This window comes from Erpetoichthys calabaricus, chromosome 5 (genome assembly GCF_900747795.2).
Source record: "Erpetoichthys calabaricus chromosome 5, fErpCal1.3, whole genome shotgun sequence".
Lineage (NCBI taxonomy): Eukaryota > Metazoa > Chordata > Cladistia > Polypteriformes > Polypteridae > Erpetoichthys > Erpetoichthys calabaricus.
Genome location: NC_041398.2, coordinates 193665853 through 193692286, shown reverse-complemented (window position 1 = coordinate 193692286; position 26434 = coordinate 193665853). Strand labels below are relative to the sequence as shown.

Genomic DNA, 26434 nt, shown 5'->3' with positions numbered 1-26434 from the left:
CCTTGTTCTTCCTGGTGATACAGTATCCTTGGTTTAATAGAAAAAAGCCAGCTGGAGAATGCATAACTACGGTTAACCTCCTGTCATTCGCAGTCGACTAATGGGAAGTACTTTTATTTAAATACTTTTGCTCTACTTTCTCTGTTGCTGGAGCTGCATTGTTTAAATTTGAAATTGTGCTGCTGCACGTGTATAACTGTTTGAATTTCATTTGTTGTGTGTTGCATTGGGGATGCGTCTCTGTGTCACAGTGGCCCTGGCTGAATGATGGTCAATCTTTTGACTGATGGTTTATGAATGTTAATTTTATTTTTCAATAAATTTTCAAAAACCCACCAAAATAGTTACAAAAACAAGTTCCAAAAGAAATAAAGATATTTACTGTACATGAAGATGGTTTACATTTACTTACATATGTAATAATCAGTCATGATATAAAAGTCAATAAACATACATACATAAAGAAATGAATTGCCAAAAAGAAATCAGATACTGGGTTAAAACAAATTATGCACAAACATGCAGACTGAAAGCATATACTGTAAACAACTTGATGTAAACTCTTTGTAATTCTCTTTCACATTTAACAATCACATTGATCAACAGAATACCTTATTTTTAATTCTTTGATTATTGGTGATTTCAACACTAGACCTGTTTCTCTCCTTTCCCACAAACATTACTACAATCATTTAAAATGAACAAAACAGATTTAATTCTGTCATAACAGATCACTCAAACCTGGAAGATTAAGCTCTGCTATAACATCAACATCAAGTGTCCTTTACAGTAACCACAAAGTTCATTATGTCAGTTAAAAAATGTTCTAATGTTCTAACACAATGGCTTACATATTCCAATACTGATGAACTAATATAATGCATAAAGTTTAATATACAATATTAATATATGCTGAAATATTGCACACAAAACAAACCAGACAGTGTTTTAACACAGGTTTAGTTTCTTTCATGACTCTATGACCATACTTGTAATTCTGTTAACTAATGGTTTTTACCAGAAAAGCATTTAAATATAATAAAACATTTATTTGTCTTGAAGTAAGTAGAAAAAGGGAAAATCCAACTTTTCCCTCCCATGGGTTCATGATAACATTTACCAGGGCCACTTTTCACACAAATGCTTGTAACCTCACCAATCTTGCATACCTTATAAAGTCACGCTGTTCTTCCCCATGACAGCAAATGTCCTAATAAATTGAGTGGCAGTATAATTTCATTCTCACAGATTATTGCATTACTTAAAATTAAATTACTTGTTCTTCATGTTTTGGAGTTTAGAAATTAACAAAATATTTTTATGTAACTTCCAAATTAGATGATACTTATTTCCAGTCTTACATATCAATCCCTGTGAGTTAAGAAAGAAATGGTGAAAACAATACTGTCATATGCTAGCTAAATACAGTGGAACCTCTAGATACGAGTTTAATTCGTTCCAGCACTGAGCTTGTATAGCGAATTTCTCGTATCTAGAACAAACTTCCCCATTGAAAATAATGGAAATCCAGTTAATCCGTTCCGCACCCCAAACATAAAAATCAATTTTCCTAACAAATAACACTGATAAATTATACCTTTATTATTATACCTGTAGTCTACCTTTAATAAATAATACTGGTAAATAATATAACTGATTATTAAAAGAATCAAAACAGGTGTCCAAAGTGCAGTAGAGCATTCAATAAATCTTTAAATAAATAATCCTTAAAACAGTTGTGAAGTGGAGGTTTAAAATACACAAGAATAACAATCCTTTAACACGAGGTTAAAACGTCAAAAGGATGCAATCTTTAAAAAACAGATGACAATCCCCGGTGCTGCTTCTCTGTTAGCGTCTCACCTGCGGGCTCTGCAACAGGCGAGACACTCTTAATGCATCTGACCTTCTCTACACCGTCCTGCTTCAGCTGTTTGGCTCGCCTGTTCAGCTCACTGTCCAGCTACACGCGAGCCTGCACTCGCTCTCCCTGCCTGCCTGCGCTCTCTCTCCTCTCTTTTCTTTTACTTCTTCTCCCCCTTAACCGGCTCGTGCTTCTCTATATATGCGGGGAGGACATGGCAGCTGCAGCCCATCAGCCACAGGAACAATCATGGATGTGGGCAGTTTCCCACCTGTGCACTTAAGTGAGAAACGCAGACACCGCAGATCGCGGCTCGCAACTGCTACCACGCCCCCTCGCTAAGCCGCGAGCTATACCCACAGCCTGGCTCGTGGCTCGTTACGCGAGCCAATGCTCGCATTTAGATCTGAATTTTTCGCTCATACTTTCCTCGTATTTTGAATTTCTCGTATACAGAGGTGATCGTATCTCGAGGTTCCACTGTATAAATATATATATATATGTTAAAATATATGTGTCTGTATTTTTCATTTTTAATAATTTAAAATACTATACCATGTTCAAACCTGTTAAAAGGTGGTAAAATCAGTTAGATTTTTTGTGAATTTTAATACAAAAGGTAAAAAGGGTGTCTGGTATTGAAACAAGCCTTGCCAGTAATAACAAACCCATCTGTCAAGAAGGGTTGAACTTACATTTTAAGTTATACCATAAATCTCTACTTGAATTAGTGTAAAATTGAACATTAAATCAAATAATAAACACAGCGTGTCAAATTTGTCACTCTTTGTTGCTATAAACTATTGTACTATGTTCATATCTTTGTAAATATCATAACTCAACAGATATTCTAGACATTCACTAGCCAAGAAGTAAAAGGTGTACAGTACACACCATTTATAAGAATATATCTGAAAGAAAAAGTTTGGCGTGGAATTGCTCAAAACACACATTTATTTAAATCAAAAATGTATGTTTATTAAAAAAACAGTGATACTTTATATAGTATAAATGTCCAATATGTCTATGTGGCAGCAGAAATATTCAAAGTAATAAATATTTTTAAAAGTCAGGGAACACACTTCTTGGCAAAGAAGATATGTGTCAAAACTACAAATCAATAATATAGTAAAGATTCAAAAATATAATCACATTTTTGTCGTCAGTAAAAGCGTTGGCTCAACATTCTTATAAGTGAAGTTATGGCTCATGACTTTACTAAATTCGAGATACAGCTCTGAAACAGAATGGTGCTGGCTTCATTGCCAACCCATAATGTGGTGTAAGGCAAATTTTATCATCAAGCCTTTTTTGAAGTGTTACTTGTTGCAGTATCGTTGTGAGAAAAACAAATATTTTATTTCTAGCTATTTGTTCACCCATACATTTTCTAACTCCCATTCCAAACAACAACAGTTTTTCAACAGCTTCCTTGTTCAGTTGTCCCAGTTCATCCAAAAATCTTTCAGGCATAAATAATTCTGGGTTTTTCCACAAGTCTCTACAATAAACAGAAAACAAATTAACAATGGATTTCATTACAAAACATCCGGTTAATTAATGTTACAACAAATTTGGCCACTACGCAGGAGTATGATAAATACCATCTATGAATCCATATTCCGAACCTGCTAATTATGTATTTACTGAAAAGATGTAAACCTTGTTAATAAAATACAGTGTATTACATCATATAGCTCAGTACATTAGACATATTTAATTATTTCTGAATATATGTTTCTTTAATTAACTTTAGAACAGATATAATCAGCTACTGTAAGATGCTAATAACTTATTGAAAAAAGTATACAGTACATATCGTCAGTTATTTAGTGAATAAATTAGTAATTATGTATTTATTGAAAAGATGTAAATCTTGTTAATAAAATAGTTATTAAAAATATCCTATTATGTTTTGCATCTTACACCAAGCAGAATATCTTAAAAACATAAAAGTATAAATACAAACATGAAACTGAAAATAAGAAGAAAATGTTTTACAAATAAAAACAGCTGCACTTTATCTTTACACCTACCGATCATGATTCACTTGATACATGTTGACAAAGATACAAGTGTCTTTTGGAATCAAATATCCATTTAGAAATGTGTCTGCAGTTGTACTGTAAAACAAAAAAGTACAAAAGAATAGAAAACACTGAAGAAATACATGTGAAACAGATTTAATTCTTAAATTCAACTGTCAGTTTATTTGTAAATTTCTAGCCACCAGTCAGTGAAAGAATCTTGTAACAAAATTTGACCAGGTATAAAAACGTTCAAGTAATTTTTCATAGTAGGGTAATATTTTAAAAATATTTACTTATTCAGAATGCAACATGAATACACAATTTTAAAAAGAAATAAAAAATGACCGTAAATAATTCACCATATGAATATAAAAATAGATACTGTATATAATTAATAGAGTACTGTCTACTTTACATGTACAATGAGGTGTAATCATAAACGCCACACATAAGATGGCATAAATGATTAAAGAATGGACTGTAAATAGGATTTAAAGTTTATTCATGTAGTGCAGTAAAGTCTTCAACAAAAATTCATTTGAACTAACAATGACGTTTGTTGTAGAAGACAAATTGTTCCACAGCACACCAGAATTAACAGATTAAAAAACATATTAGAAATACATTGTATCATAAAAAAACATTTACAAATTTGAAGCAAGTTCAAAAAGGCTTAGCACAGATGTAGTTATTTAAATTCCTCATGTTTGTATAGATTCTGGCATGGCTTTATTCTGAGAAAAATCAATGTAGAAATGGCTATGCTCACTTAAAATATCCACCAGGTGGCGCTTACAACATTGATGGCATTTCATATTAGATAAACTTTTCTAATACCATGGGGAAATTCAGATGTTTACAGCAGCAAAAGTATAAAAATAACAAGGAAACAGATTCACAGGACAAAAAAAAAACAGCCAATCAATCAATAAATCAATTAAGAAATAAGTAAATGTATGGTGAGCTGACATTTCATAATGAACTTAACAATTACAGCAGGAGGAAGCATTGAATTGCCTGATAGTAATGGGGAGAAAAGACCCCCAGAGGGGCTTCTTAGCACATCATTGTTGATTTTGCCTACATTTCTCTGAATAGCACACTACAGTCTAAATCAAATTTGTTTTTCTTTATCCCTGCCTTTTCAGTAGTGTTAAAGAGTATTACAATAAATGTGAAACGGCAAACATGTTCAGATTTTTGAACAAACTGCTGAAAGACATTTGTTTTCTTCTGCGTATTATAAACTGTATTAAAGAAATCTGAATAGTATTTTTTTAATTCTGTTCTTTGTATGTTTTAATCAACATAAATCAATAAATATTTAAAATGATTGTCTCTTGTGAGTGGTGTTTCTTCTAAAATTAACAATCTTAAAAGACAAGCAGACCCATCTAAATTTGTGAATATTTTGGGGCAATCATAAACTCAACTGTAAGTCACTTTTAATAAGAATGTGGAAGCAGTCTATAGTAACAAATATCAATGCCTCATGTGGCCCAAAAAGCAGATCTGTTATGTTATTCGTAACATTGACATTTCTTGTAGTGAGTCACTTTGTACTTGTGCACTGCAGGTCTGATTTATTTTTATTCATCCAGCTATATCAATTATTTTTGATGGAAGCACTGAACTGATAAATAATCTGTTTTCCAGGTACAATATTGTAAGAATAAGTATTTTTTTTAAGTTAGTGGGCACCAAACCATGTCTGCTTGTGTATCAGAAACAGCAATCTTGCTGAGGTTTCTATACAAAATCGGGCTATTGGGGCCAATCTGATAATGTGGGGTTTCTTTTGTTCCTGAAACAGCTTCATAGCTGTTGTTGCAGGAGAAGCATTCAGCTTCAGTCAATCAGCTTTAAAATGAACCTCACATATAAAGCGCAGACTATAATATGCACAAATGTTTATTAAAGGCACCTTCTTATAACAGTTAAAAAATCTTGCATTAGGTGTTCACTAAGCTTTTGGGACTTTTCCACAAGCTTACTTACTGAACAATATATTTTATGTGCCTTTCTATATAGCTCCTGTTTTATGATATCAGTGATTTTAGAGTTGGTTGGCCGAAGTTAAATGACCTCTTAGGAATGACAACTTTGACATGATTTCAGGATTAAAAGAAACCCGGAAATATCAGATCCATTTTGCTACCTATGTATGGAGAATGGGCTGCCACTCAAAATGCATTAAATCAATAGCTGTGTTGTGGTCAGAAATTAATTAGTGCATTGCACTGCATTGCTCTTGTATGTGAAAGGACTTTTTAGGTGCCAAAATGCACAATGCCACAAGCCTGAGGATGTCCTGGAATGTTTTCAAGAATAAAACAATGAAAATTGTGTGATGCAACAGTGCTGCCAGTCAGAAGAGTTCAATGTAACTGTGCAGCAGAACTTAAGTGCGATGAGTTAGAACAAGCTAATCAGAGTAGAGAACCACAAACCTATAACATGATAAATCTATGAAACACAATAGAGTCAACATGGGCTGGTATTTGTGTCCTCCTCTTTCAAAAACCTTGCTGAATGCCTGCTGTGACTAATAGGGCACTATCTTGCTTTTGAAGTTTCCCTAGTAAAGTGGCCAATCAATGCAGTGAGAATAATAATTCATATGTGCATGTTTTTATCTTTTTCTGCAATTTCATTATAGCAGTGATAAATCATTTATAGCACTGAAGAAATAAATTTGCTGCAAAACAAAAGCATGAAAACATATCACAGTTTCATTATTTTTGTTTAATTTTACCTAGATGCATTGTTTATTAATGTCAACAGCTTACGGCATTTATTATTTTGCAGAATTTTACTTTCATATCTACTGTACAACAACAACTTTACTCCTGAATGGAGAGTGTCTTATAAATTAATTGGAGAATTTGTCAGATATCAGGAAAATACCTGGTTGCTTCACCACATTTTAAAGTGTATAACATTATAATAATTACCTGGTGTCTTTTGTAGCGTTGCATTCAGAATATATTTCAGTATAATTTTCACTTTAATGATTATTGTCTTCTAAAATATTTTAAATCTTTCTTAACTGTACTAGGGTGGAGTGGTGGTTCTGAGGCTAGGGATCTCTCTAGGAAATCCCATAAACACCAGAATGACTCTACTCTGCTAGGCCCCTGAGCAAAGCCCTTAACCTGCAATTGCTTTGTCTTGGGTATAACATTAATCTGCAAGCGGGTCCTCCAACTTACAGGGAAAACATGGGGGTTGGTGGCATGACTGGCACATCAGCCACTGTAAAAAACCTCACACTTTTCCAAAGTGTGGTGCTGAGGTGTCACCTGATGCACTTTGGTCCCAATCCAGGTGGTTCATCGTGTGGTGGGGATGGCAACACGCTATCAGCGCCTGGTCCCAACCTCTCTCTTAACTTTATTATACAACTAAAAACTTCCTATCCACCTTACATTTACAATACTTAAGATGTCACTCTGCACTAAGAAAGGCAGGCATGAGTACTTCCAGTAATCTGTTACCGAATCACTGGTTTTCAATATATTAACACATATTATTTATTATAAACATACAAATATATCTACAGTACTTAAACATTTAGGCATTTTAGGAATGTGCCCTGCGACTGTATATATACTGTACATATAGAACTCTGCAAAACTTACCAGTGAGGAACTGTAAATGGTACAAATGAAGAATGTCTAAAAACTTCATTGATAAATGCTTCAGTGAAATGCATGGAATGTCGGTCTTCAAATCTGGGCAGTTTAGAAAATCCAATATAGGTATCTGTTTCAACAAGAACAAAATTATTCATTCTGTACTTTGAATGTTAACACAATTAGAGCAAGATATAACAATTATGCATTTCTTTTTATTTTATGATTATTTGTGTCGTTTCATCAACAAACTAATTTATTACCTATTTCTTCTTGTATTCTTGGTTGAATTTCTGGATAAGTAATCAAATAAAGAATGCTCCATTCAAGAGCGGTAGGTACTGTATCAATACCTGTGCAACAAAAATATAAAATAAACAGGTGTAACAAAACATTAAATAAAAAGACGCCACTATGACTGACAGCTGTTTTTCATTTTTCATTTGTTGCTAGTGTTTATCATGAATGAAGTCAGCATTCATTTAGAAGCCTAGGCTGCAAAATATGATATGTTTATAACAATTACTGTAGTTATGGAAAGCAAAGTAGGTAACTTTCAGAGAAGAACAAACTTGTTTCAAAAAATACTTTTGCTGATAAATATGGTACAGAATGTAGAGAACACTAATCCAGTATGTAAAAACGATAAATTGTTAATAAGCAATGATCTTCAGTTTAATAGCTATTGCCTTGTGACAGTTCCTAAATTTGAGGAATTACGATATCTAAACTCTCCACTCCTCTATATATTGTTTCCTTAAAAATAAATAATTTGCAACTTCAACCATAAATATTCTTATCAGTAGGTTAATAATATCAAAATCAACCAACAATATTCTGAAGCTTTTTTTTTTCAATTTTAGAGTTCTATGTATCCAGAGAAAATTCTGGCAACAGTGGATGCAAGGCAGAATCTCTGGTAGCAATCGATCAAAGGAAAACATAGCAATCACCAAGTTCACTGCATCTAATTTAAATTTTTCAAAGAAACTAACTTTGAAAATATGACCATTTCTAGCTCCTATAAAACATCACACACAGTGGTAAAGGGCTCTGCTTAAACCAAATGATTACAATGATTTAACTTAACTCAATTATTTATTGTTTTACATTTGTAATTAATTTAGATCTCTTTGCTTTAACTGCCTTCTTCTATTGACCAACATCAAAAAGCCAGATTAAATCCACAGTGATCCAGTGCTGTATAAGAATAAAATGTAAAAACATCCAAGGGGGTGAGAACATTTTATAGTCACTGTAACTGGATTTTTGCCCAAAAGGTTACACTTTGTTTTATCTGACTGTAAAGACAGGATGTTTCTGCTTTAAACATTTTTAAAATACTGTATGTGCTGATAAAATTTTGTGTTTACTATACTCATTTTTCACTCTGATGTTTAATGTATGTACAGTATACTGTACCTTGAGTGGGCCTGACAGAAGGTGTCATACTTTGTGCAATGTTTTGTGCTCTGCAATTTGTCCCTGATATTGTGTTCACATTATAGTAAAGAGGAACAGGATTGAAAAGTAAAATTCTTCCTCAGACTGTGAAACTCGTACATTAAGAGTTTCTTGGTTCCAGAAATGCTAGGTCTTTGTTTTTCCTTTGTAACTGAAAAAACTGTAATACACTATGCATTTGGTTTCAGAGCAAAGGCTACCAAATTTTAGATTAAAGGCTTCTGTAGCTCAACTGTCACTGAATGAACACTTAGCAATCAAGTATCTTTAAAATGTGTGCTGCTAGTCTCATTCAGCTGAAGGGTTCTTTTCAGAACCCTGATTAGTGTCTTCTGTAGTGACCAATACAATCACTCATAAAAAGCATTTTCAGCTTGACTGCAATAAAGAAAACCAGAAGAACCCTACCCAGAAGAAGATTCACTGAATTTTGTGTCTGTGTCTCTGAACAACTACTCATGAACTGAACACTAACATATTATTTACCTTAACCAATGGGTTGTAACAGATACCCATTCATACACCCAGTCTGTTGGAGCCTCGGTACAATTAGCATACAGGTTCTCTGTATTAAACATACAAGTGATTTTGCAGTCACTAAGGACTTTTTACAGATATTCTGGCAACGTGCCCTGTGAGTATCTACAATATATTCAACTAAGCCAATTCAGCAGTGTGTCTAAAGAAAAGACACTAGGATTTTAGTGGTGGATGGCTACTGACATGGCTACTGGGTTATACCACGTGTACCCTTTACAGTTACCCCTTGACCCTCATAACTAACCCTCAGACTGCAGCCGAGGTACAATACAATCCAGCACATTGGGTATAGGCATAGATACGGCATATAGAAATTACGAAGCTGCTGCCTTTGGTTGTTTTTTACATTATGCTTCAGTTACTACCTAGAAGTAAAGAACAGGTTGTTCTTTAGAAAAGCATGCTTTTGTTTTATAACATGCCTGTTATTTCTTGTGGTCGGATTATAAAAAAATGTGTCAGATTGTGTGCTTATTTCCATGAATTGTCATATTTTGTTTTTACATTATGCCGTTATATTTACTTTTTAACTTTTCACAAATTTAGTTCACTCCACTGCAAAATCAATAATAAAAAACATACAATGATATTATCGATCAACTTCTTTTCAAAAGACTTACAACTTTTTTAAGGAAGCTTCAGGGGCAGGGTTAACAAAGTAGTACTTTATACTCACGGACAACGTAACTCCACTTTTTGTCATATACATTTATTCTAAATACCATGTCCGATGTCTAGGCTCTTATTCATTTGCACATGCCAAAAGATGGTGTGTCAGATTGTCAGAGGGCATAAGCACACACACATTCCCGTGCATAATTAGTCACTTAAGAGCCACAAGTTAACTCTACACAGACAGTGACCAGGCCTTACACTCAGAGGCAGTTGCACAGTATCAATATCCCACAGTGCAATAAAAATGTAAATACAAACAATTAGAAAAGGGTTGAATCAAAAAGACCTTAATATTGCACCTTATGCTTAAATGGTATACATATGATGCTTTTTACATTCAAATTTTAAAATGTAATTCTTACCAGCACCAAATATGTCTTGCACAGTATTTATGATTTGTTTATTAGTTACACACGCAGTCTTCCCTGTTGGGTCTCTTGTTTGACATAAATTAATTAGGGCATCAGTTATATCTCGAATATGGTTCTAAAGAAAGAAAAACAAAAATCATTTGAAATATTCCAAACATAAACAGGCCAAGTAATGAAATTCTAATTATACAGCATATGTTCCTAAAATATATGGAAAGTTCAAAATAGTGTTTAAAGTTTTAAGAAAACTAGCAGTACAGTAGTCTTCAGTTTCAGTGTATGATATATCAAAAGTGGGCATTTCCCTTTCCATTTACTGACCACAAATAATACTGGGTGTCTTAGAGACAGGGATTTAAACCCAAAGCACAATATTTTCATTTTTTTTATTGCCTTCCTCAGTCTTCATACTAATGCCTTTAATTTATGATCCCATTCAATGATACCTTACGAATGTATGGCCATTCAAAACCTTGAAGGTACTCATAAGCAAGGTACAATTTATACCATATTCACACTTATTAAGCTGGCCCCTAGTTTAGAATTTAGATTGCACATAAATAGTGCAGGATAGTTTCTCTATAATTTACACGGTTGTGTGTTGTCACTCCAGCTGTGCAAGGTGTTTGTTTGCGTGTTATATGAATTATTTTGCAAGTTGTGTTCATGGCATTATAACATGCAGAGTACAGCAATACTTGACTGGCTGCACACATTTTTCCTCTGCATTTTTCATGGTGCTCTTTTATTGATGCATGTTTGCAATTTTTCTTTTGTCCCTCATGCTTTTATCAGTGCATGAACAGTAACAATTCATACACTGTCTTCCACCATACATCTTTGGGTTTGTTTATTTTTTTCAGGTTATATGCTGCCATACATTTTCCAATATTTCATGCAAATAATAAATTAAAAGGTTTAATCATATCTACCTAATCTAGTATCCCTCCACCCCAACAAACTTTTTTTTTTGTTTGTTTATCTTCTAAATAAATCCTTCAGCTACATCAGCAGTGCTACTTTTTTAAACAAAAACAAGTCTCCGTCCATAATGGAGATTTTACATTGTTTTCAAATGGATCCCTGTTCATACTGAATCAACAGAAAACACTTATGATGAAGAGCTTCACCTACAATGGGCAAAGGCACATCAGCGGCAAACTTCTTGAAGGGGCTGTGCTGTCAAAAATTTAGAGCCCTGTTAAAATCAGTTTCCTCTTCGCTTTATGCCCTTTCAAAACTATCAGCAGGACTGTGATAACATGTTCACAATATAGAAAAAGAAAAAATTTTTTTTAAAGAGCCAGAGCAAATTACTCCCATGTCACATTAATGTGCTGACTACAGTTGAAAGTAGCAGTCTTCAGAATTGGCAACAGTGTTCTTGTCATTAAATAAAAACCAATGTTAAAGTAACACTTGAAAAAAATATGTTTTTAGCTCCATGTTCATTCGTGAGTTGATTGATTATAAGCAGTCCACAGCAATCAGAGCGCAACTTGTCCCAAACAACACTTGTAAAGCTAACTAAACAGAGGAAATAAATAAATACATCTATATCTTTGCTTTACCGCATTGTGCTTTTGTGTCTCTTTCTGTCCTGTAATATTGTGAGCTCGGCTGCATTGTACACCCATCCATTTTGTTAAAGAATTTGTTATTAATTTTGCTGTGGAATGAACTCTTTCTTAGTGAATAGGAGATTTGAGGCTGTCAACTGAGTTACTTACAATCAAATTTTCACAGGGCTCTGAATTTTTCAGTATAACAGTGTATTATCATGGGTTTCTGTAGGACTTCCCAAGTCCTTCTAGGTTGGTCTACTCTCATACTTTAAGATTATCACACATACAGATATACGTACACATAGGAATCCTATATACAAAGTCTCAGGTGAAAGCCAGTCATTGTAATGGTTAGCTTCATGCTCCCACTCTTGTTTGGAAGCCTATAAAACCCATCACCATGAATACCTTAGTTGAGATGAGCCAGGCAGATGAGGACACAAACATCCAACCAAGAGGTAGTTGCATAAACTGACTAGTGCTTTTATTTAAAATCAATCCAAATTAACAGGTCAAAACTCCAAAAAAAAAAAAAAAAACCTTTAAAAGTCAAAGTGAACATGGAGGTTTAAAACAGTCAATAAATATTCCATAAAACAAGGTTAAAAAAACATGCAGGAAGCTGTCCTTTAAAATCCCTGAGCCCTGGTACACCCCTTCAAAACTGATGTCTGTCCGGCTTATCCTACTCGGATCTTGCAGCATGGAGAGATGTCAGCCAACAGACACAGGCAACCTTCCAAACCGCTCATGTCCTTGTCACCTACCCGCCTCCCCCCCATGGCATTCCACGAGGTGCCGCCGAGTCTCCACCCCTTTGACTCCAGCTGACATTCCCCGGCCTTCCCTGGGAGTCCCTCTGCAGTAATCATGTTGCTCCTGCTCCCAAGCTCAACAGGAGCAAACCTCAGCTCCCTTGAGCACTGGCCACACGCTTCTTTCCCAGGGCTCATGTTCCTGTCTGCCCTGCTTCCTCCTTGTCACACCTACTCACTCGCTCCTGTCCTCTCTGTCCTTTAACCTCCGAGCCTCTTTTTGATTATTTTCTGTTCCTTGTCTTTCTCCCATCTCTTTCCTGTGCAGATTCCTTTTAACTAACTTCTTTAATTTGGTGCAGGGGTGACAAGTGACTACATGCGCAGTATAATTGAGGTTCTCAACCAATCCTCCTGCCTCCACACATGTATGCTGTGCAAACAGTGAAGTACCCAAATTAACCTCAGAGCGACGCGTGCCTGCACACACCCACAATCAACTGAAGGACCACACACAATTATTTATTTAAAAACTCACCCTGGGCCACAGCCCACTCATCACAGTCAGTCACCTCACAATATTCTACTTAGAACTCCCTTCACATTCATACATAGATATCCTTAAATAGACAACGGAGAATATGTTATCTTTACTTACAAAAATATCCTTGCATAGACAATGGAGCCTTAACATGTCTCACAATATTCTATAGGAGTCTCTATATAAGTATTTACTTATCACCAGCACTTACAAACGTACGAGTATAATCGCAACACAATTGAAAAGCACAACTCTTTACTAAACAACTGATTATTGGTACAACTCAGGAAGAGAAGACACTTTTGATGCTAACTGTCCTTGTAAAATTAAGCTCATCTTGTTTGTGCAGGCAAAAAGTAAAATAAATTTAAAATCCAGGACACTACAAACAGTAAGACCACCTGCCACTGAATTTATCACAAAACTGCAACACCTGGTAAGTAACTAGCTTTTTATACATGTACTGTATGCAGCATTCAAACTTTATAAATGCGATTTTGATGCATATATGTAAGAAGTATAATAATTACCAAGGAAAGAAACTATTTTTCCCTGCTGTTGTGGAAGATGTTTTCTTCCTTGAAATGTGACCAATCAAGGAAGGAGCAGTTTTAATGAGCACAATCCAATCAGGGAGAGACAACAAAATAAGCATGAAACAATCAGAACTTTAGACTATATACTATATACTAAAACTATACTAGAGTATAGTTTTCAGAAATCTTGTTTACACAAATCCACACCGAAATGCTAATGCTACATATTTAGACGTATACAATTCTGGAGAATGTTTTTAAAAGTCTTCGCTTTCAGTCATGTATGCGTTTTTAAATGAAAATGCATTAGTGTGGACGGGGCCTTAGACACTTATGTATACATTCATGGGCTGCAAGCCAAACATACAGTAATAATATATTTACCACCTAACGATTACTAATGGTACTTCTATGCATACATTTTTTTATTACTTGTAAGTTCATTAGCTAATAGTTTAATACAACAAATGAACAAGACTGCTAAAAAGGAAACTTGTTGCCTTACTCCACATTTAATAAGGTTAAACTATTGTTAACTTGTATCATATTCTTTATATATGTTTCTTATGCATCCTATACATTTCAGGGAACAAATCTGTTGCTTCCATTGTTGTCTAAATATAATGTTAACCTCCATTTGTTATATAATGAGAATCATAAAATTAACACAGAATGATACAATTACAGTTCAATAACACAGGTTACAACAGAAGCTGTGAAAGGGTCCTTTTTTATTGTATCACTCAGGGAAAAGAACTATCAAGATAATTAACAGACACATAAATGCATAGAGAATGCCAACAGAACAAACAAGCCATACATACATTTTGATTTTTTAAACATATGCTCGTATAATTTATATAAAATATCTTGCTCTAGTACTCAACTAGTCCTACTACCATGTGTTATACAGTAGTTATCTACTTTATTTGCTTAAAATACATGTAATAATAATAATAATACATTTTATTTATATAGCGCCTTTCCCATGCTCAAGGCACTTACAGAATATAATAAAGAACGGCAGAATATACAGTATATAGCATTGTACAAACCAGATAAATAAATAAAGAAGATTAAGACAGTAAATTCTGAAAAAAAACAGACAACATAATTGATGGTCTAGCACACACATACAGGTTACATTGGCATCTTGACAGAGAAGTAAACTGAGAGAAAGGTAATAAAGTCAAGTAGAGCTAAAAGCCTTCCTGAACAGATGAGTTTTGAGTTGTTTTTTTAAAAGAATTCATGGAGTCAGCTGACCTGATTAATTTTGGTAGGTCATTCCAGAGTCTGGGCGCTATACAGCTGAAGGCCCTGTCACCCATAGAGTGTAGATTAGTGAGGGGCACAACAAGATTACCAGAATCAGAGGACCTTAGTGGGCGGGCAGGCACATAGTGATGGAGGAGGTCACTGATGTAGTTTGGTGTGAGGCTATTTAAAGCTTTGTAGGTTATTAGTAGGATTTTATATTCGATTCTGTAGGACACAGGGAGCCAGTGAAGACGGAGCAGGATGGGTGTGATGTGCTTGCTGCTGCTGGTTCGAGTAAGGACTCTTGCAGCTGAGTTTTGAATAAGCTGGAGCTGTGATATAAGATTAGAAGGGGCACCTGCCAGTAGGGAATTACAATAATCGATGCGGGATGTGATAAAAACATGGACAAGTTTCTCAGCATTACAGAAGGAGAGGAAGGAGCGAACACGGGATATGTTACGGAGATGAAAGTAAGAAAGTTTCTTAATGTGATTTATGTGGGTGGAATAAGTGAGGGAGGAATCAAAAATGACACCAAGATTTTTTACAGTAGAGGCAGGTCTGATGAGATCACTGCCAAGATGGACTGGGAAGGAGCTCATTTTATTAAGTTGCATTTTAGTCCCAATTTGCAGGAGTTCAGTTTTATTGCAATTTAATTTTAAAGAGTTCTGCTCCATCCAGGTTTTAATTTCACTAAGGCAGGTTGTGAGCTGAGAAAGCTCTGATGAAGTTCCACTTTTAACATTGAAGTAGAGCTGGGTATCATCTGCATAAAAATGATAACCCAATCCATAACTACGGATAATATGGCCAAGGGGAAGCATATAAATACAGAAAAGCAGAGGACCAAGGACAGAGCCCTGAGGGACTCCTTGTGTGACTGGCACGGAGTTGGATCTGCTGTTGCCAAGACTAACAAACTCTTGCCTATCAGTCAGATAGGACTTGAACCACTGGAGGGCAGTGAAAGAGATACCCAGCATGTTCTCCATTCTGGACAGTAGGATGTCATGTCTGACTGTGTCAAATGCTGCACTGAGGTCTAACAGAATTAATATGCTAGTTTGTCCAGAGTCTGCTGCCATAAGCAAATCATTGGTTACCCGTAGCAGAGCAGTTTCACAGCTGTGCCGCACCCTGAATCCAGACTGAAAGGGTTCCATCAAATTATTAGAGGTTAGGTAATTGGTGAGTTGGGAAGCTACAACACGCTCAAGAACTTTTGACAGGAAAGGTAAGTGGGAAATAGGCCGGAAATTGTTAAGACTGTCAGCATCAAGGCCAGACTTTTTTAACATTGGGGTTACAGAAGCAATTTTAAAAGTGAGCGGCACGGAGCCAGTGTCAAGGGATGAGTTTATTATTGTTGTAACAGTCGGGATTATGGCATGAAGGCAGGATTTAAGTAGTGTGGTGGGGATGGGGTCCAGTACACAAGTAGTCGGCCTCATCTTACAAAGCAGGTTATTAACAAACGCAGAAGTGATTGGTGAGAACTTAGAGAAGGAGCTGGATGGAGTGGGAAAACAGGGAGAGATATAAACAGATGATATATTTATGTTAGTTGAATTATTTAGATCTTTAATTTTGTTACGGAAAAAGTGGAGGAATTCCTCACAGACTTCAGTAGAAGAAGTAGTTGGACCAGATGCGGGTTCGAGTAGTTTATTAACTACAGAGAACAAAACCCTTGGGTTATCATGGCCACTTTCTATTATTCTGCCATAATGGGTGTTCTTGGCAGAAGTTAGTGCTTCTCTGTAAGCTCTTTGGTGGTCAGAGAAAGCCTGGATGTGCACGGTGAGGCCAGTCTTACGTGACATTCTCTCAAGGCGTCGGCCAGCTGCTTTCATAGATCGCAATTCTGAGTTATACCAAGGAGCTGAGCGCTTAAAGGAAACCTCCTTATGTTTTAAAGGAGCTGTTTTATCTAATGCTGAGTGAAGGGCTGAGTTATAATGGTCAACAAAACTATCTAGTGTTGATGGAATAGGTGCAGACAGTAAAAGATCAGAAATGGATCCAGAAAGGATAGAGGGACAGATATTTTTAAGGTTTCTGTAAGAAATTTGTCATTTACAGGTAAGAGGTGGGATAGGTAATGAGACAGTGAAAAATACTGCTTTATGGTCAAGAGAGTCCCAAATCAGTGCTGTAAATGTTGGCAACAGATAGTCCAGAAGTGCAGATCAGGTCCAATATATGACCGCCAGAATGTGGCACTTTGCTATCTACACACCTGCAAATCTAATAACATACTTAATACAGAGTGAATAATGCTGTTGGCTTTGACTATGGTGTTCACATTCTTACACCACCACTGTTTTGTTCATTTGGGAATATTTTATAATTTAACATTCATTACTGTAATGGCTATGAACTACATGTCTGAAATTATTAAATGTTACTTGGAAACATTACTTGATACACACTTTGCCATCTCCAAGTGTATTTATGACCACTTTACAACATATTTTTCTCTGCCTCACTGTCCTTGCTCATCCAGGAAGGGTTACATCGTGTTAATGGCTTTGAATTGCTTTTCTTTTGACCAGATTTTCACCTCTCTGCCAAAAGGCTCCTCCAATAAACATTCCTAAACTGAAATAACACTTGGAGGAAGTTTTAGCACTAAAAGAAATTATATGTGACCGATTCTATGAATATGGCTACTTCAAGAAATGCCAAACAGAATGAGTAAGTCAACAACTGTTGTGCAACAACTTTTATAATAAAATATTAATTTACTTTCTTTCAATGTTGCAAAAATGTTACATGTTTTGTTAACAGTACATGTAATCAAACTACAGAATTACAGACTACAGGAAACAAAGTCTTTTTTTTAATAATCCAGGAAGGAAAAACTACAAAAATAAATAATATGTGGAGGTTTTGTTCATTAAAATGTTTATTTACTGAGAAACTTTAAATATTCCTAAATAAATTACATTTGTTATGGCAAGCCAGGATTTGTGTGCAGAATACAGAAATAAACATCCATGTCTTAAGGCTGACTCAAATGAGAAAAATACCCATCAATATGCACATATCTTCTGCTTAGTTGTGAATAAATGAAATTTTCTTTAAAGGTCACATGTTACCATTAGGTGAATGTGTTATTTGCTTTGGGGATAAAACATTACAATTAAATAAATGTAAACAAAGACCTGATGCAGTAAGTATGTAACAGCATAGTAGTGCAGTGAAGTAACCTGGCTTTGATCCTCAGCCTTTGTCAATGTCTGTATGAAGTTTGCATGTCCCCCCTTTGTACTTGAGTGTTTTCTTTGGGTACAAATAAACGTAGTACTAGGGTGTTGTACCGTGTTAGCCATTATGAATGTAGAGAAAAGCCAAGCAAAATGACACCTTTTATTGGCTAACTAGAAAGATTACAATATGCAAGCTTTCGAGGCAACTCAGGCCCCTTCTTCAGGCAAGATGTAAAGATTACATCTTGCCTGAAGAAGGGGCCTGAGTTGCCTCGAAAGCTTGCATATTGTAATCTTTCTAGTTAGCCAATAAAAGGTGTCATTTTGCTTGGCTTTTCGGTACAAATAAACTAAATTTATTCAGCAGGGGTTTTCCAGATGCTGAGGCATACATTAGAGGAAATGAGAAAAGATCAGGGATCAATCATGGATGGGACTAACCCATCACAAGACACCAATAATCACAAGGGGCCAATTTAGAGCTTTTATAATACAGATGGAAGCAGGAATGCCTGGAGAAAGTCTACAAATATTCAGGCATGAAAAATGTTTAAATTGCACACGGTGAGTGAGTAGACATTCTAGCCTAGGTCTCTAGAGCAATGAGACAGAAGCTCTAACAACTGCACCACAGCACTGCACTACAGTCCAGTTTATATTAATGTAAAGAAATATGAAAAGATGTTTATATTTGTATTGCTCTCTAATGCTATAAAAAAAATTACATGCTTTATGCCGTATGTACATATACATACAGTATAAATGCATGTAGTATACAAAACACACAAGAAAAGTTATGGATATTAATACTTACTTGTTTTTCATGGCATCAGCAAGTGGTGCCCTGTTGACAGCTGGTCAGACATACAAGTAAGAATATCACTGTACATGTGTCAATATTAGCACTACTGCTACTACAGTATGAACAATATTATATAACATTTAATTAATAAGTACTATCTTCATATTTAATTTACATTCCTAAAATGTCAAAGTATGCTAAAATCTAATAAACTTGGTTTATTTGCTTAAATACAGCTGCACACCGACATTTTAAAACAAAAACATTTTAAACTATTACTTACCACATTATATGTATCATAATGTTCTTGAATTGATCTTTCAAAGTAGTTGTTTAAGCCAGAAATAAACTTGTGGACAGCTTTTAATGTTGCTGAAGGAAAGTAACGTAAAATGGGAATAAAATCTAACAGACTCACTGAACCTGATGCAGTTTGAAGCTCATTGTTGATTTCAATGAGGCTATGGAAATCCTTATCATCATGTTCATATCTTTTGCCAAAGCATATGGCACACACAACATTAGCCACTGCACAGCTAATCAAACCCCTACCATTGAAGTAGCTGTTGTCCTTTGAGTAGTTATCAAAGTCCTTTGCCAATTCTACAGCTTCTGCGGATGCATGCTCTTCTAGCAGACATGAGAAAGTAGAATTTTTAGCTTTTTCCTGTGAAAAAGACCTTAAAGCATTTCCTAATATTTTTCTTAGAAGTTTCCATGATTCCCCATACTTTAGGCTAAATGTAAAACTCTCTCCATTTCCTATTAGGGACAGGGAGTAAAAATCTGGGCGATTGGCAAAACATTTTCCTTGCGTTACAAGCACTGTTTTAATCATTTCATAGCCACTCACTACTACAACTGACTTTGTACCAATGTGTATTTGAAACACATTACCATAACATTTTCTCATCTTTGCAAGAGTTAAATGGGGTAGTGTTCCAAGCTGCAGGATATTTCCAATCATTGGCAAGCCCCATGGTCCTGGAAGCTTTATGCGATTTCTTTGTTGTTTCAGAAACAAAAATAAAAACAGAAATGTTATGAAGCCAACAGTGACTTCCGAAATGTAAAACATTGTGCTTTTTGTGAGCCTGTAAAACAAAGAAAATAGATTAAACTAGCACCAATATATAGAAAGATGATTTACAACAGAACAGTACTGGGAAGAGACATGTTATCATCTGATTTGCACAAGCTTATAACATCAGAGTTTAATTAATGTTTTCATCATGCACCTTTTATATATAACTTTGCATTCAACATTAAATGAATACAGTGATACGGAAGAATGTTGGGTTAGTATCATTAACTTGGCCAAAATTTTACAAAGTGAAGTTAACTTTTTAGTTCAGCATATTTTGAATCCTAAACATTTTGTACCAGCTACTCTAGGAGACTCAGTTCGATGAAACTTCCAGCCCCATCACTGCACATGTGCAGTTTTTCAATTCTCACCATGCTTGGATGAATTTTTTTCAAGGTACTCTAGTTGCCCCCACATCCAAGATATTTTCTATTCAGGACATACACAACACTTGCTGCCTTATTTAAAAGACCTTTGCCATCCTGCACAGTTGCCTTCCTTCTGACACAGTACAGGAACTTCAGCACTCACACAAGCAGATACAAAGGTTTCTATCCAGAAGTTGTAAAGTCACCAAAGAGCCAATCTTACAAACAAATATTATAACATAACACACAGTGTAAATTATACTGTATGAATGGAAAATGTGCAAACATATATTGTATATTATTATATACTGTATGTGTTGTGCACTAAGTATATTTTGAGTGTATGTCTGTGACTTCTGTTGATATTGTATTATTGTCAACTGCTCTGAGAAGACATGCAAGTAAGAATTTCATTGTACTATGTACACATGACAGTAAACTTAGCTTAGCTGCATGTTCGACAGCTATCCAGGGTTGGTTTCTGCCTTTCACTCAGTGCTACTAAAAATGTAAACTCAGACAAAGCAGGTTTATATAATACAGTATGTTGGATGAATAACATTAGTCTGTGGGTGACATTACACTTCATTGAACATTGGTCAAAAAATATATTTTTAACATACCCACATGATTTAAGATATGAAATAATAATCACCATGGTGCAGTCTATAGGATAACTTGAAACAAATGTTAATAGTGTATTAGACTATTAGATTCAAAAACAGCAGACTAGATAGTAGTATTGTCAAATGTATGCACAGAATGCAATGAAATTCTTATTTTCATGTCTGACCAACTGGCACATTACCAACTCTCCAGCAACATAATAAACATGAACAAATTAAAACACATTAATGAATTTTATTTAATAGAAACCCATTACGTTGGCAAGAAAAAAATCATACCTTTCAATGTTAGTTGAAATCTATATCTATCTATTATAAAAAGAAATCCTGTCCCCTGTCCTGATAGTCTACAATATGTGATCTTTCTCGGAAGATAATTTAAAGACCCGCAAGACGAAAGAGACCTGCCACGGTGCGTCTCACGGGAACATAGAACGAGAATCTTGCAAGACACACCCTACTTACAAGCAATATCAAAAAAAAATAAATCAGTAGTGTAAAGGCAGTCATGCAGTACACACAGCTCCAGGGCTCTCAGTGCATATAAAGTGTATAAGGTCAGTACGGTAGAAATGAATAGGGTAGAAATGAAATGAATAGGGTAGAAATGAAACATCGACGATTAAACGAAGAAGCGTGGAGAAAAGAGACTCAAATGCGTTGGACAGAAAAAAGAGCAAAAAAGAATAATCGAGGTGCAAATTCAGAAAATAAGGAAAGTAATTATCAGCCCGGAACAAGTGGAATTGAAAAAAAAGCACGTCCAATCCGGCTCAGAATTAAATGACAGTGAGTAAAAGACAAAGTAGAACTTCATAGAGACGTTTACAAACGTTGACGCTAAACACATGCAGAGCAGGTTAGAGACTATGAAACCAGGGAAATTATAAAGGCTCAAAAAAAAAAAAAACCTTGGGGCTATACACATGTGGAGAAAGTTAAAGGATATGAAAGTAGGAAAATTAGAAAATATAAAAAAGTAAAGATCGCAGTAGCGCAAACAAACAAACTGCCTCATTTAACTATGCATCAGTCTAACTTTGGTTTTGCACAATAATTACTACACTATTGCACCTTAACACTTAATTCTACTTTATTCACATAATTTTACTTATTTATTATGTTCTACTATACAGTGATCCCTCGCTATATTGCGCTTCGCCTTTCGCGGCTTCACTCTTTTGCAGATTTTATATGTAAGCATATTTAAATATATATCGCGGATTTTTTGCTGGTTCGTGGATTTCTGAGGACAATGGGTCTTTTAATTTCTGGTACATGCTTCCTCAGTTCGTTTGCCCAGTTGATTTCATACAAGGGACGCTATTGGCAGATGGCTGAGAAGCTACCCAACTTACTTTCTCTCTCTCTCTCTTGCGCTGACTATCTGTGATCCTGACGTAGGGGGTGTGAGCAGGGGGGCTGTTTGCACACCTAGACGATACGGACGCTCGTCTAAAAATGCTGAAAGATTATCTTCACGTTACTACCTTCTGTGTGCAGCTGCTTCGTAAAGCGACATGCTGCACGGTGCTTCGCATACTTAAAAGCTCAAAGGGCACGTATTGATTTTTGACTTTGTTTTTCTCTGTCTCTCTCTCTCTCTCCCTGCTCCTGACGGAGGGGGTGTGAGCTGCCGCCTTCAACAGCTTTGTACCGGCGGTGCTTCGCATACTTAAAAGCCAAACAGCCCTATTGATTTGTTTGCTTTCCTCTCAGTTTCCTTTGAAGAGGAAGATATGTTTGTATTCTTTTAATTGTGAGACAGAACTGTCATCTCTGTCTTGTCATGGAGCACAGTTTAAACTTTTGAAAAAGAGACAAATGTTTGTTTGCAGTGTTTGAATAACGTTCCTGTCTCTCTACAACCTCCTGTGTTTCTGTGCAAATCTGTGACCCAAGCATGACAATCTAAAAATAACCATATAAACATATGGTTTCTACTTCGCGGATTTTCTTATTTCGCGGGTGGCTCTGGAACACAACCCCCGCGATGGAGGAGGGATTACTGTATTGTTATCTTTCTATCTGTGACTTTTTGTTAATCTAACTGATATTCTTCTAACTTTGCACAGTTTTTGATACGCGGATCAGGATGCATTTCACTGCGTGTTGTCCTTTATAACTATGCATGTGACAAATAAAGAATCTTGAGAATTCCAAAAACGGAGTTTACCGCGCATGCATTTATTGGTTACTTTGTTAATGTATATATATTTATCTGTCTGCTTATTTAAAAACCTAAATTTACACCAGGAGTCAAAAACGTTCTGTCTAGCCCTTGTACAAAAACCTAGACAAAAGCTGGGGTATCACCTTGGTAACCCCATGTACTTTTGGAACTGTGAGAGGAAAATAGCATGACTTTACAGACAGGAGTCCAATGCAGAACTCTACTTACTTTTTTACTTTGTAAAAAAAAAAAATTATTAAATGCTGATGATGTAGATCGTTTTGTCTGTGCTGAAATTCCAAACAGAGAAACCTATCCTGACCTCATTAAAAAGATTCAGCATATTGGGACTCGCAAGATTACAAATATTGTTTTTACAGAAGTTCTGAAATAAAAGTGAAACTAATGAAATAGCAACAATTCAAAGAAAAAAAAAATCTTCAAAGTGTGTATCTGGAAAACCAAATACGGGGGTTGGCGAGCGGAGCGAGCAGGGGGCAAAGCCCCCTAGTACATATTTAAAGTATTTTTAAATTTAAGTTGTTTTATTTTCAATTACCAATTTTTATACATTGTTAAAATACATATGATGTATTCATAACCAATGCACTTTTAAACTATTTTGATTATTCTGTTTTATTATTCATTTTATCATTTCTGTTTTAAAATCATTATATAATTACACAAATGTTAATCTGTTACTAGATGTTGGCTAAATTATACAAAAATAATTCAGTACATCTATTAATAAAATAATAATAATAATAATGCATTTTATATACTGTAGTGCCTTTCCGATGCTCAAGGCGCCTGTTTGGTAACCATAATGCCATGTTATGTTACAAACACATAAATGGATCATTCAAAAAGGGAATAAGATTCCTGCGAAAATGTTTCAAGAAACAGGCCTGCCTAAAATTCAAATTTTTTTTTTTTCTTGTTAAATTGAAACAATTGGAGGCTTAACGGATGCTAATTATTCATCTTCTTTAACCTTCCTTGTAAATGAATAATATTAATAAATCAATCAATAAATAAACAAAAAGCTGGTTTGACAAAAGCAGTACGAGTATTGGATAAAGCATAATCAGAATACTCTTAACAAACATTTTATGATAAGTCATTGAAACATAAAAAAAAATCAGTGTAAAAATGTAATAATTTACACGTGCTTAGCTTTAAATTTTGAACTTAGTTTGTTCCGTAACATGTGACACACAGTTGGAATTACGCAAACCGAACAATTACTTTGCTGATTTTAGCTGGTTTCAGCCGTGCGCTCGGTGCTCTGTGTGTTATGAGACTTGCATTGTGCTCTGTCGCCGGAAACCTCCAGTGCACTAAATGAGGGTGATAATGGAAAGATGTAAGGATCGATTGATTGTTTGCATTCTTGTACATAATTCCTACAGTTCACTTAATGTTCTTAATAATGTGTCTAAGCAAATATTTGGAGTTTTCGATTTTCATGCCAGAAAGCAATTAAAAAAATAGTTTTCACTTAGAAAACAACTACAACAAATATAGTGGAATGAGCAGCTTAAAAGTATCTTCCATTATTACTTCTTTTAAAGAATCGCCTTTAGACCTTCAGAAATTGTAGCACAGTAGTTTGCGCTGCTGATTTATGGATCCAAACACAGGGGGTGGAATCCCACGCAAGTGCAATGCCACTGTTTGAGCTCCTCGTAATGTATGTTTCCGGACATGGGATCTTTAATGGACTGGCACCCTATCTATGGCAGTACTTTTAACATGGCAAGTTGTGCTCGTCGCCGGAAGTAGAATTTTTCAGTTGCAGGCTTTCACACTGGGGGCGTGGAACGCCGAGTCTTCAACCTGCTGCCATATAAAATTGTCACACTCCTACAGTGAAGTAAGCAGGGTTGACGACACGTAAGGCACCGCGGGGCAGATTTTGTACAAGATTACAGTTCACGTCTGTTTTGTGTGAAGTAATCACAATATAACAACAAAGGAAAACTATGCTAATTAAAGCTAATATAGAATGCATAATGGGCGTATCATTGCGAGTTTAGATGTACAGTAGTACTAATATTCGTCAAACCAGTTTTACTTGTTTTCCATTTTGTGATTTAAATTTTAAAGTACTTTTGTGCTTTAAATGTATATTTTCACATGTGTTGCCCTTTGAATAAGACCCACACAGAACCGTGGTCTGCGTTTATGCACTACTCTATGTTGTTAGTTACAAAAAATATTAAACAAAGCATAAACTTTATTAAAAATCCAGGGTTAATACCATATGTGTTAATACTTACCTATCCCTCATATGCAATGGGGAGACGAAACAGAAGGCAGCGCAAAGACCGACTTGCACCCACCGTTAAGGAACTCCGCAATTCTTACAAGACAATGGGCGTTCCTTTAGTCATGAATGTGGGCGTGTTTGTGTGTGTGTTCGCTACCGCTTGTCACCGATTATGCTGAGATTGGCTCCAGCTCCCACAAAGGGGGTGCGATGAACAGTATTGGCTGCATCATCTTGTCAACGGATAAAAACTGAGAAGGATTTGCTAGCAACTGTCTTTGATGTGCTGCCGTTTATGGTCAAATCATTTACAGAGTCCCACCTCTCCACGGCATACAATTCCCTCGACATTATAAAGCACGCTAGATGTGGCATTCCTGCTTTGAAAGTGTGTGAACGGGACACCTTAACTTGGCTTACTTGAAATGTGCGCCACTGAGGCAGAAGGCCACAGATCATCGTATGCACATCAAACTACCGACAATGAGAGAGAAGGTCAATTCACTTGTTTGTGCTCCATCTGAAAAAACAAAAGAAATGTAACCTAATGTATAGCAAATGTTTTAAGACGCCTTGGACAAAGGCGTCAACCAAATTCTAATAATAATAATACAATATCTGCATCCTTTAAAGGGTGCAAAATATTTAAACA

At 35.5% G+C, this 26434-nt stretch overlaps 1 protein-coding gene across 1 annotated transcript; it reads right to left on the bottom strand.

Moving 5' to 3' along the window:
* Window positions 1-2424: 2424 nt before the first annotated feature.
* Window positions 2425-25866, bottom strand: LOC114652135 (cytochrome P450 1A1). Its single transcript, XM_028802350.2, has 7 exons — window positions 25793-25866; window positions 19540-20350; window positions 10571-10694; window positions 7793-7882; window positions 7536-7659; window positions 3901-3987; window positions 2425-3365 (listed from the first exon to the last, which is right to left on the bottom strand). Exons 1-7 carry the CDS (start codon window positions 25801-25803, stop codon window positions 3083-3085), a joined length of 1530 nt encoding a protein of 509 aa, XP_028658183.1. The 5' UTR covers window positions 25804-25866; the 3' UTR covers window positions 2425-3082.
* Window positions 25867-26434: the final 568 nt, after the last annotated feature.